This window comes from Peromyscus maniculatus, chromosome 10, assembly GCF_049852395.1.
Source record: "Peromyscus maniculatus bairdii isolate BWxNUB_F1_BW_parent chromosome 10, HU_Pman_BW_mat_3.1, whole genome shotgun sequence".
Classification (NCBI taxonomy): domain Eukaryota; kingdom Metazoa; phylum Chordata; class Mammalia; order Rodentia; family Cricetidae; genus Peromyscus; species Peromyscus maniculatus.
In genome coordinates this window covers 8,542,415-8,554,795 of record NC_134861.1, presented here as the reverse complement: position 1 = coordinate 8,554,795, position 12,381 = coordinate 8,542,415, and the positions used below count along the sequence as shown (strand labels likewise).

The following is a 12,381-nucleotide window of genomic DNA, read 5'->3' as shown; positions in this document are numbered from 1 at the left end:
AACTGAGGTCATCAAGAAAGCACCTTTCGCCGTGAGACACCTTGCCAGCCCACTTCTCTGTTCTGTTTTGTTTTGTTTTGTTTTTACAGTCAGGTCTTTCACTCTCTTGTACATTACACTGTGAATTCATAGGGAGCAGCTCCCTCAACGCAGGCTCCTTCCCGTTAGTTCCCACGAAGCGTGCTCCCGGCTCCAGCTGAGCACAGGTGCCTTCCCCAGGCCTCCTTTCTTCTGATTGGTTGTCTTCACTAGTTTCAGGAAGCTGGCTCAGCTCTTGGTGCTTAACATGTTCAGTGTTCAGTGTGCCCATTACTTCTCTTGGAGAGAACCTTGCCCTTCACCTGCTCCTTTATAATGATGCCCGTGGCCTGCTGAGTGGCATAGATGCTTCCAGTTTTGCCATAGAAACACTTATGGTCATTATTTTTTGAACAGCGTCCATTCCCTTGGTGTCTACAATATCACTCTTCCTGTAGATTTGTGTGTATGTGGCCAAAGGGACACCTCCATGTTTCCCACAAGCCTAGAGAACGTACAGCAGGATCCTCTGCTCTTTCCTTCTCTGTCCGTCATTTTGGTGAATTACTAGGAGATGGCTGCCATGCCCCAAAAGCAAAGCCACCTTCTCCATCCTAAGAGATGCCCATGGCTCTCTGCAGTACCAGTTTCTACCAACACTGATAAAGTAAAATAAACCTCTCCAGGTTGCTAAATGGGGACCTACAGGTGACACTTTCTCACAGATGGTGTGGCATTTGGCAGAGAACAGCACCAGGGGGTCCGTTTTAGAGCTTGTCATTTGCTTGGGTTGTCCCTCAGGGCTGTACACACTGTGGGACAAGCACACCTGGCACAAACTGACTCTCCTTCTTAGGTTTCCAGCCAGATGTTATGAAATTCTTTTGTTTTGTTTGTCTCTAGTGCCTGGAAACCTTGGCTGCTACAAGGATCATGGAAACCCACCTCCTCTCACTGGCACCAGTAAAACATCCAACAAGCTCACCATACAAACCTGTATCAGCTTTTGTCGGAGTCAGAGGTTCAAGGTACCAGCTCTGTAGTGTATAAGAAATGTACAGTGTACAGAGACGATAAAGATAAATTAGAACAGCCCACCTATCAAGCCACACAGGAAGAGTGGGCTCAGGAGTCAGGAGCACGAGGCAGCACTCAGTTTAAAGATGGGGAGTGGGTAGCAGCCCCTGTTTGCCCTCTGACTGAGTTGTGATCTGTTATGAGCAAGGATGTTAATGACTCCACAGAGAATCAAGCCGAGACAGTGGGCCCCTTCCTTGGCAAATTGCCAAGGCCTACCTCTTCTCTAAATGTTCTCTTTTCTTCCTCCTCCTTGTCTGGAATTTTTCCCCATCACTAAGGTTCAGTAGTGCTGGTTTTTGTTAAATTAGACAGAAAACGATTCCTCTCTCTCTCCTGTTGTTTTCTCTCCCTTTCTCTAACTGGGCCAGTCTAAAGCCATTAATGAGGCCCAAGAAAGAGGGTACCCTGCCTGGGTTTCAAGCTCATGTGAGGCAGGTGAATAAGCAAGGCAGCTGAACCCCCATGACCATGTGGTTGGTTGCTTGTGCAGAACTTGAGCATATAATGAATGTATCAAAGCTAGTGTATTCCAGCTACTGGAGCAGCGCTGTATAAACGTGGAAGCTGGAAAAAAACTGAAGTGAAGCCCATAGGTCGTGTTCTAGGGGATTGGATAGTGTTAGTTCATGGCTTTGATTCTAGAGAGGTAGATAATGATATATATAGTCATGCAGTGACTGTGTATGTACACACAAACACTTCATCACCGTCCAGCAGGAGCCTTGTTGCTGCACACTGATAACCAAGAAGCTTGTGGGGATATTACCCATGTTGTGCTGGTTCTGAGAAAGCACAAGATGTGTTCAAAACACCTCATGTAGGGTGGAAACATTAATACAGATTTATCAAAGGAACAAAGCCACCTTGAAGGTGGTCCCATGACCTAAACCTGACATGCTTTAAGCTTCAGATAATGGTAGTAATAAATGCATCTTATTGACTAAAATAAGAGCACACCACTCCACAGTGATGAATGAATGAAAAGATAAACATTCCTGATTAGTGAATGTAAACTAGTAAGTATAGAAGAAATGAGGTAATTATTTCCATATGACAGCTGTCATAGTAATGATTGATAGGAAATGGCCATCAAGCTCTACAGATATCCCAAATCCTCACTATTTGGGTGAAAGCATACCTACTCTTAAGAATCTCCCACAATGACCATGCATGATGACACATACCTTTAATCCCAGCACCAGGGAGGCAGAGTCAGGCTGATCTCTATGAGTGCCAGGCCAGGCCAGCCTGATCTACATGGCAAGTTATAGGCCCACCACAGCTACATTTGAGACTTTGTCTCAAGATACAACAAACGTGTGTGTGTGTGTGTGTGTGTGTGTGTGTGTGTGTGTGTGTGTGTGTGTGTGTGTGTGTTTGTGTGTGTGTGTGTGTGTGTTTGTGTGTGTGTGTGTGTGTGTGTGTGTGTTGGAGAGAGAGAGACTCAGAGAGAGAGACTCAGAGAGAGAGAGAGACTCATATAGTCCAAGCTGACCTTGAATTCCTGGTCCTCCTTGCCTTCCTCTCCCAAGTACTATGATTACAGGCATGCATCATAGTGCCTGGATGTAATTTAAAGTACCTATTTTAAAATATCTACAGCTAATACACTACACTGTTGTGAAGGGTTCCATGTTTCCTAACTAGTATCATGAGCAGCCAGTAATACCCATTCTTACCTCATTGGCCTGGAGGATCATGCCAAAGAAATAGGTTTTTAAAGCTGGGCAATGGCGGCAGACACCTTTAATTCAAATCTCGGGGGTAGAGGCAAGCAGATCTCTGTGAGTTCAAGGCCTGCCAGGTCTTATAAAATGAGTTTGAAGACAGCCAGGATTGTTACACAGAGAAACCCTGTCTTGAAAATATGTATATACAGGTTTTTTAAAAAAGGAATAAGGGCTGGGGAGATGGCTCAGTGGTTAAGAGCACTGGCTGCTCTTCCAGGGGACCTGGGTTCAATTCCCAGCACCCACAACTCATAGCTCACAATTCCCAGCTCACAACTGTCTGTAATTTCAGTTCCAGAAAATCCAACACCCTCATACAGATATACATGAAGATCAAAACACCAATGCACATGAAATAAAAATAAATATTTTTAAAAAATTAAAAAAGGAATAAGGTGAATAGATTGCAAAGTAAGAACTGGTTTTTATTTAATACAACATTCTAAGGAACCTACAAAAAAAGGGACTAAAATCAATAAGTTTAACAAGGTTGTAAGTTATAAGGTCACATACAAAAAGATACGTTTCCATATACTAGCAGTGAACAATTAACAATTTAAGCTTCTAAACAAATAATGGTAGTAATACTATATATACTAATGATAATAGTACTATATATCTCTTCTCTGGGAGCTCACCAGATGCTCTTTTGCATTATATTTCAATAAGCCCTTTGTTCAAAAAGAAAGACTAGAAAAGAAAATCTCACCATTTTACAAAAGTAAAGGTCGCTTGACAGTCAGGCCCAGAGTTTTACCCAGTGCCTGGCATGTGTGAAGCCCTCCATCCCTCAGCACTGGGAGCAACAGTGAGGAGGTTAATAAAGGAGATTTAAGAGCTCATTCAGAAACTAATAAGACTGTAGAGAACTAAAGAAGACCTCATAGATGATGGTGCAGACCTCAGTTTACAGCTGAGGCAATGAGAATATTATTAAAGTGGTAATTGCCCCAGGTTACTCTATAAATTACATGGAACCCTAATAAAAAATCGAGCTTTGAAAAGATGGCAAGCTACTCTGGAGCTAACACTCAGTAGTAAAGCTTGCCCAGGACAAGCAAGGCCAGGGCAGTATCAGTGCCTAACAATGCAAAGGAAAAATGGCTGACCCTGACAGAGGGTTTAGGATTGCCAAAGCGATCTTGGTAAAGGGCAGTTTTGTGAGACTTCCTCACCTGACCTGTAGACCTCTGAAAAGCTGCTGTCACCAAGAGAGTAAGTCAGGAGCCAGTCAGAAATTGCCCACAGGCAAATCCAACCACCCATCTATTATTTTTTGTTTGGGTAAATAAAGTTTTATTAAACAGAGCCATGCCTATTCGTTTACATATCATCTGTAGCTGTTTTCATTGTGTGACCACGAAGCTGGGTAGAGAAAGAGACTACATAGCCCACAGAATAAATAGTATTTACTTCTGGCCTTTATAGAAAGGGTTTTCCGAAATCTGCTGTAGATCAGTGGAACCATCTAGAAACAGACCTACACACATGCAAACAATTGATTTTTATGAAAGTCTCAAGGCAGTTCAACAGTGAAGGATTGTCATCAAATACTTCTGAAGAAACAGTGTAGCTCTTTGTGAAGAAAAATAAGTCTTTAGTTTTGCATCACAGCTTAGACAAAGATTGACTTTAAATTAAACTACAGAAAACAGTTACTGTGAGAGTGTCATAAAAATAGACATACAGAAGAATAGACTTCACAATTCAAAACTGAGTCTATAAATCGATGGTCAGTTGATTTTCAACAAAATTGCCAAGATCTTAGAGTAGGAAGATAGTCTTCAACAAATAGCACTGAAGCAGGAGGATTATCACGTGCATGATAGCGTCTGGACCCCGAGATGGTCACTGCTCACTCTGTGACAGAGAAGCTTAAGGAGGAGGGGTTATTTTAGCTCATGCTTTGAGGCTTGCCGTCAGGAGCTTGAGGCAGGTGCCACATTGTACCACAGTCAGAAAGCAGAACGGTCTGGTGCTGGTGCTCAGTTCACTTCCTCCTTTTGTTAAATCTGGGGCCTCAGCCCAAGGCAGGCTGCTGCCCACCGTCAGGGTCAGTCTTGATCCAAAACGTGTGAAAAACTAAAGATCACAAAAGTAAAGTATCAGGCAACAAGGTTTTGGAGTAAGCAAAAGAAAACAAACAATTCATCACCAGAGAGGACTCATCAGTGGCAAATGAGCAAATGAACTTATATGCATCCTCATCGGTCATTAAACTAATGCAAACTACAGCCACCATCAGACACGCAAACATCAGTGGCTAAAGTCAACTAGACCTACAGTGGCAGGTGTAGATGAGGGTCCAGAGCAGTGACAGCTCCCACGCAGGGTCGGTGATGCAGCTTAGTCCTGGGAAAGGTTGGTGGTTTCTTTAATAAAGTTAAACCCAATAATCTCACCCCTAATTATTCCCAGGACAAATGAGAACTTACATCCACACAAGATCTGTACACAGTTGCTTATAGCAGTTGTATTCATCATCATGAAAACCTGGAAGTGGATGAATCACTGGTGCCGTGTCCACATTTATACAGAACTGTATTAGGTGAAATAAAGGAGTGAACTGTTGGCATATGCTCCAATGTGCGTGAACCTCACAGCCATGCTGAGTTGTTGTTGTTTAAGCTGTTTTATGTTCTAAAAATAACAAAATGATACTAGTAGAGAAACGGGTAATAGTTGTAGGGTCTGTGGGAGGGAGTAGAGAGCAAGAGCAGGAAGGCTACTGGTGTGGCACAGCTTGTTCTGTGTCTGAGGATTGGCTCCTGCAGGACTGTGTGCTCCATCAGTGTATTAACCTAAAAGATGAAAGGAGAATGTAAATGGGGTTTCAGTGAGTTTGCTGTGAGATTCAGCTGGGAAGCGCATGTCGGGGCCTGAGAGACTGCTCTTGCAGAGGACCTGAGTTTGGTTCCCGGCATCTCTGTTGAGCTCCTCACAGCCACCCCGAACTCAGGCATTAGGGCATCTAATACCACCTTCTGGTCTCTGTGGGCACCTATACTTATGTACATGGACACACACACACAGATGGGCAGATGGATAGACACACAGACACACATTAAAAAATAATTCTTGAGGACTGGAGAGAGAGCTAAAGCTCCAGAGGACCTGGCATTGGTTCCCAGCATCCACATGGCAGTTCAGAACTGTCTATAACTCCAGTCTCAGGGATCCAGTGTCCTCTCCTGGCCTCTCCAGACACTACACACATGCAATGCACAGACAGACATGCAGGCAGAACACGCATACACATAAAAATGCCTGGTACATAGTAAACAGTCAATAAAAGGTTTGGCTGTTTTTATCAGTATTCCATGTAAACATGGAATGGTGTCCTCCTTAAAGATTTAGTTCAGTGTAGTGGGAATGAGAACATCAGAAAGGAATTCTCACGGACAGGGAACACACTAGTGGTGTGGAGCTACTGGCCAACTTAAACTAGGCAGTAAAACTAAGGAGAAGAAAGGACGGGCTGGAAAACTAAGGCTGATTGCTTGGGGCTTGGGGGGAAGGGGCTGCTAGCCTCCTTTGGACCTGACACCCCCATAACATTCCCAACATCAAGTGATAACATTTACCCCAGACCCCCTAAGTTCATAGCCATCTCATAGTGCAAAATGCATTTGGTCCAACTTAGAAGTCCTCACAGTCTTCTTCTGTCGTGACAGTTTGCTGGGATGGAGTCAGGCTACGCCTGCTTCTGTGGGAACAACCCTGACTACTGGAAACACGGGGAGGCAGCCAGCACCGAGTGCAATAGTGTCTGCTTCGGGGACCACACGCAGCCCTGTGGTGGGGACGGCAGGATCATCGTCTTTGACAGTGAGTATGTCTGGTGCCAGAGGCGTGACCAGGGACAACACGCCTCCGCACCCACCTCCCCATCTGTTTATTCTTTCTCTTGTCAGTACTCGAAAAGCACCTGTCCTCTGATGCCAACCATAGCTCAGCCCTTGAGACTGAAGCACAGAGCAGGCCGACTCTGACTCCCTCTAGAAGAAACAGCAGTGCTTAACGTGGTCATCTATAGTTATGACTAGTGCTCTGAGTAGCGTGGCTATTGTGGGTGTCATTGCTGATCACAGACCGCCATGGCCAGCAGAGTAATGACCCATGGGAGGCAAGAAGGTAGTTCAGTTCAGCATGACTCAGTAGCTGGTGTTGGTTCAAACTTTGGGATCTGACCCCCAAGTAGTTTATTTTAGGCATATTTAGACATAGCACAATTTGGTGAAAATTTTCCTGGTGGTCAGGAAAATTAACTCAGTCCTGTGTGCACAATAAAGCTTAAGACATGACTGCATGGAAACTCTTTATAAAGTATGTGTGACATCTTCCATAAAGATAGGTTCTATAGGCCGGGTGGTGGTGGTGCACACCTTTAATCCCAGCACTCAGGAGGCAGATCCAGGCGGGTCTCTGTAAGTTCGAGGCCAGCCTGATCTACAGAGTGAGATCCAGGACAGGCACCAAAACTACACAGAGAAACCCTGTCTCGAAAAACCAAAAAAAAAAAGATAGGTTCTATAGATTGATTCGCTCATGATAAGGGTTTGGGGGAGGGTCCACTGTGGCCTTGGCCACACAGCACATACATCACCAGGCTATTAACTGTGCCCCCTCCCAGCCTTCTGGGTGGACAACAGGTTATGCGTCCCTCTCTTTGAAGGGACTAGCCTGTGTTTAGCATTCCTGGTTCCCCTCGTGCTCATGTGCCTCCCCCAGGCGGTCTTGGAGCTACTTTGACAAGCAGAAAGATTAGGCTTAGGCTTCCCGCATACCCTGGCATTCCTGTAGCGTCTGCTCTCTCGAGCTCTTGTTTGAAAACAACCTCACTGCGTGTTCATGTTCGTAAGCACTGGGGCTCTGCCTCACCAAGGTGCGTCTGAGAAGATGACCTGGCCAACACTTCATTTTCCCAGCCTGTCTGTGCATCTGCCTGAACCACCACCTCTGTCCCACCACATTTGTGAGGTGCCAGCGAGAGGCAAGGCCGTGCTGGGCGAAGTGTGGGTCCTGAGCCTTGACCTCTCCGACACTGCGCTCACTCTTGTCATAATTCACGTGCATACTCAGTGGCGTGAGGCCGTAGGAGAGGTGTGGCCTGATTTGAACACTCGAAAAGAAGGTCACAGGTGAAAGGTGGCAGGGAGACCGTGGGCTTACTGAGGGTAATTTAGCCCATCTGCGGGGGCTTTGATGGCCTGGGGACCGGGCCCTCACTCCTGACATCTCAACTAGGCAGGGCTCCATTTTGAGCAAACATTCACAAGACTTGTGTCTTAGAGCTGCTGTAATGAAGTATCACACATTGTAGGGCTTACATCGATAGGAACTTGCTCTCTCACAAAAGAGAGAAGCCCCCAGTCAGGATGTCATCAGGCCATGCTCCTGCCCAAGGCTCCAGGAACTGTGACTAAAACACAGAAGAGAAACAGCTCACGGCAGGAGAGGCTTTCTTCTGGCCCGTGGCATCGGAGGGATTGCAGGGCCGTAGAGCAGGAGGGAGTGATGGCGTGGCTTTGGTTCGTGGCAGGACTACACGGTGGAAACTGTTCATGTCGGCTGAGCAGGAGAGTGCTAGGACCAGCCACTGAACTATGACCTTGAAAGGCCCGCCCCTTGGAGGAACTTACTTCTTCCATCTGCATCCATTCCATAGCTTCCCAACCAGAGGAACGAGCAAAGACATTTCAGACCCAAGTGGTAACATTCACCTCAGACCCCCCAAGTTCATAGCCATCTCATAGTGCGAAATATATTTAGTCCACCTGAGAAGTCCTCACAGTCTTTGTTTTAAACCCATGACTTTATTTGTTTTTGTTTTGCTTGTGGGTGCTTTGGCTGTATGTGTGTCTGTGTACCACATGCGTGCCTGATGTCCTCAGAGGCCAGACCCCCTGGAGCTGGAGTCATAGATAGTCATGAGAAGCCATGTGCATGCTAGAAATTGAACTCAAGTCTACTAGCGGAATAGCCAGTGCTCTTAACTCCTAAGCCATCCATCTCCTTAGTTCCCAACCCCCAGGCTTAACAGCCCCAACTCTGTTCAAATGTCTAAAGTCTCTTCCGAAACTTAGGCAGACTTTGAACTGTGAACCCTGTAGCATCCTCTTGGTCTGGCTTCACTCTTTGCTTGCAGCTTTTCCCAACAGACACCCCACGCTCCTGGCTGTAAATGAAGGAGTTTCTCTGTCTCAACCGCCTAGTCCCAAATAAACACACAGAAGCTTATATTAATTATAAATGTTTGGCTGATGGCTCAGGCTTATTACTAACTAGCTCTTACATTTAAATTAACCCATTTCTACTAATCTATTAATTGCCACGTAGTCCATGGCTTACCAGTTCTCTGGCATCTTGTTCCTTGGGTGACTGGCTCACCTACCCTCGACTCCACCCATCTTCCTCCGGGTCCTCGGTGTGATTGTTCTGCCTAACCTCATCCTGCCTTGCCATAGGCCAAAACAGCTTTATTATCAACCAATGAGAGCAATACGTAGCCACAGCATACAGAAGGACCATCCCACAGCAGCTGGCATGCCCCAAGGTCTCTCCATCCACAGCTGCTGTATTCTCACAGCTTCACACAGTCTGTCAAGGGCTTTCCTCGGGGAAACCTCACACTGCTGCTTATTGACAGCCTCCCAAGCTTTCCTTAAAAATGTCGGTGGAGGTCTGGGGAGAAATCTCAGTTGGGCCTGGTGACACCTGCTTGTCATCACAGCACTGGCAGAGATAGGTCAATCCCGGGGACTCGTTGGCTAGCCAGCAGAGCCAGCTTGGCAAGCTCCTGTCTCAAGAAACAAGGTAGACAGCTCCTGAAGTGTCCACCTGAGGTGTCCTCTGACCCCATACACAGCACACACGGCTGTCAGTCAAACCGCCATGACTCCGTAGTTCTTGTACTTGGCACACCAGCAAAACCAGTACCATATTACAGTGCCAAGCTCTGCTGACGCCTGCGATGTCCCCAGGCCTGCTTGCACTGTGCTGCAGCCGCCTGAGTGCCGAGGCACGTCAGCTGGGCAAACACTTCTCTAGGCAGCCCTTCTCTAGCAGGGCACCGTGGCTGTCCTGCTCCCCTGTAAAATCTCCTGGAGGAATGTTCCGTCTTACAGCCCTCAGGGGTGACAGCTTACCACCTCCTTCCGAAGTGCCGGCAGAGAACTGCGTTGTCTCAGTCAGAGCGGCAGTCTTCTCTTTGACAGCTGTGGCCTCTTCTTCCAATTTGCTTTGTCTGTGACTTTAAACACACTCATTTCTGGCCAAATTGTTTATTTCATTTTCTGCTGTTTTTTCTCTGAAGTCTCATGGTAAACCTGGCCAAAAGACACCCATAGTAACCACATCACAAGCAGAATGCTGTGCTGTCTTCAAAGTTCTTCTGCTGAGTTCTTTTCCATTCCTGTTTCAGAACACAGCAGGACACAGACAAATGCTATGCCAGAATTCACAGAACGGGCGCACTTGTGCTCACAGAGCCCTTGCTCTGACCGGAAGCCCCACAGGGCTCAGGATCCCACTCCTGTCATGCTCTGGCTTCTGCATGCCCTCTAGAATTACTTCAGTAGACTGACATCACTTCGAGACGTCTCCGACTTGCATCTCCAACCTCTACCCTCCTCCTCTAGACCGGTTCCCAAGCCCTTAACAGTGACGTGGCGGGGAGCTACAGCAGGGGCTTGCTTCCCTAGTACCAGGTGTCTGGGTTAGTTACTTTTGTGTCATTTTAACCAAACACCTGACAGGAACAGCTTCCAGAAGGAAGCGTTCGCTCTCTCTGTCATGGCAGGAAGGACGGCAGAACAGTTCAGTTCATGGTGACAAGACCATGAGGGAGAGACTGTTCACATGGTGATAGACCAGGAATCATCGAAGGTACCAGAGCCAGGGATTAGTGTAACATATCACCTTCATCTGCCCACCCCTAGTGACATAGCTAGGCCTGTCCCCTAAATGTGCCACAGCCTTCCCAGGTAGCACTGCCAGCTGGGGACAACAGATCAAAAGATGAGCCTGTAGGGAAGACTGCAGATTCAGAGGATCATCAGCTATCTCCGGCATCCATTGGATTCCAGCAGCTTCGCCCACTCCCTCTATTTCCCTGAACGTTATCATCCTCCCACCTTGTGTATCTGTTTCTGTGCGTCTCATGAAGGCTCTGGCCACTGGACTTCAAACGCCCTCTAACCATGTGACACCATCCTAACCTGATTGCATGTGTAAAGACCCTAGTAGTAGGAACTGAATCCATCCTTTCAGGGGACACAGTTCAGTCATCGTATAACGTATCTGTCCAGCCCAGCCCAGCTTATAACCAATCGCTTGCAGGTTCTAACTTGGACATTGTCTGTACAGTGTGTTTACCTCAAAGCTTGTCTCGGCTGCACAGTAGGATCCTGTCTCAAACAAACAAACGAAGAAACTCCAAAGATAAAGTCAGTTACCTCAGTCAGAAGTACCAGAGCCAAGAGTCAAACCCAAGTTTACCAGTTTTAATTCTTTTTCGCAGCTAGGATCCCTTTTATTAACAATAATAAAATAAATAGATTGTAATAACTGATCCAGTTTTCTGCGTTTAAGTCGATGGTCAGTGATGCCCAGTGTGCCCGATTATTACTCTTTCATGGTCCATGGAAGCTCTGCTTCCTGCCTGTGTGCGCTCACACACAGCAGGTGGGCATTCTTAGCACTGCCAGCTCCGTCTTCAGAGGTCGGGTGCTCTGTTCTTCTCGTCGTTTCCTCTGTCTCATTTTGGACCATCTGTGTTACTGACATGTCTTTAGTGGGTCTTCCTCAGCTGCACTCGGTGTGCAGGTAAATCAAAGGACTACTCCATCACTGATGGTGTGTAATTTTTTTTCTAGCATTTACATTTGACGCTGGGTTTTTTGTTTGTTTGATTTGGTTTGGATTTTGTTTTGTTTCTGTTTTTGGTTTGGGGGTGGTTTGTTGCTGTTGTTGTTGTTGTTTTGGTTTTGCTTGGTTTGATTTTTTTTTTTTTTTTTTGGTTTTTCGAGACAGGGTTTTTCTATGTAGCCTTAGCTGTCCTTGGCTGCCCCAGAACTCACTTTGTAGACGAGGCTGGCCTCAAACTCACAGAGATCCACCTGCCTCTGCCTCCCAAGTGCTGGGATTAAAGGTGTGCGCCACCACTGGCCTCATTTTGCTAGCTTGTTTGTTTGTTTGTTTGTTTGGTTTTTAATTTTGTCTTTATTTTTAGGGGTGTGTGTGTGTGTGTGTGTGTGTGTGTGTGTGTGTGTGTATACATGAGTACAATGCCAGTAGAGGCCAGAAGAGGGCTCAGAGCCGCTGGAGCTAGATTTACAGGCAGTTGTAAGCCATCTGACATGGGTGCTGGGAACTAAACTTGGGTCCTTGGGGGTTTTTTTGTTTGTTTTTTTGTTCTTGGTTTTTGTTTTTTTGTTTTGTTTTGTTTTGTTTTTTCGAGACAGGGTTTCTCTGTGTAGCTTTGCGCCTTTCCTGGGACTCACTTGGTAGCCCAGGATGGCCTCGAACTCACAGAGATCTGCCTGGCTCTGAC

At 46.4% G+C, this 12,381-nt stretch overlaps 1 protein-coding gene and 1 long non-coding RNA gene across 3 annotated transcripts in view; one reads left to right on the top strand and one right to left on the bottom strand.

Moving 5' to 3' along the window:
• Positions 1-12,381, top strand: part of Kremen1 (kringle containing transmembrane protein 1) — a 74,453-nt gene that overhangs the window by 48,433 nt on the left and 13,639 nt on the right. For both annotated transcript variants that reach the window (XM_076545854.1, XM_076545853.1), the window contains exons 4-5: positions 922-1,046; positions 6,503-6,656. In XM_076545854.1, the coding sequence (XP_076401969.1) occupies positions 922-1,046; positions 6,503-6,656 (279 nt within the window). The remainder of the gene's footprint in view (positions 1-921; positions 1,047-6,502; positions 6,657-12,381) is intronic.
• LOC143267556 (uncharacterized) lies at positions 4,221-6,159 on the bottom strand. Its single transcript, XR_013042744.1, has 2 exons — positions 5,264-6,159; positions 4,221-4,910 (listed from the first exon to the last, which is right to left on the bottom strand). It is a non-coding gene; the product is annotated as an uncharacterized LOC143267556 (long non-coding RNA).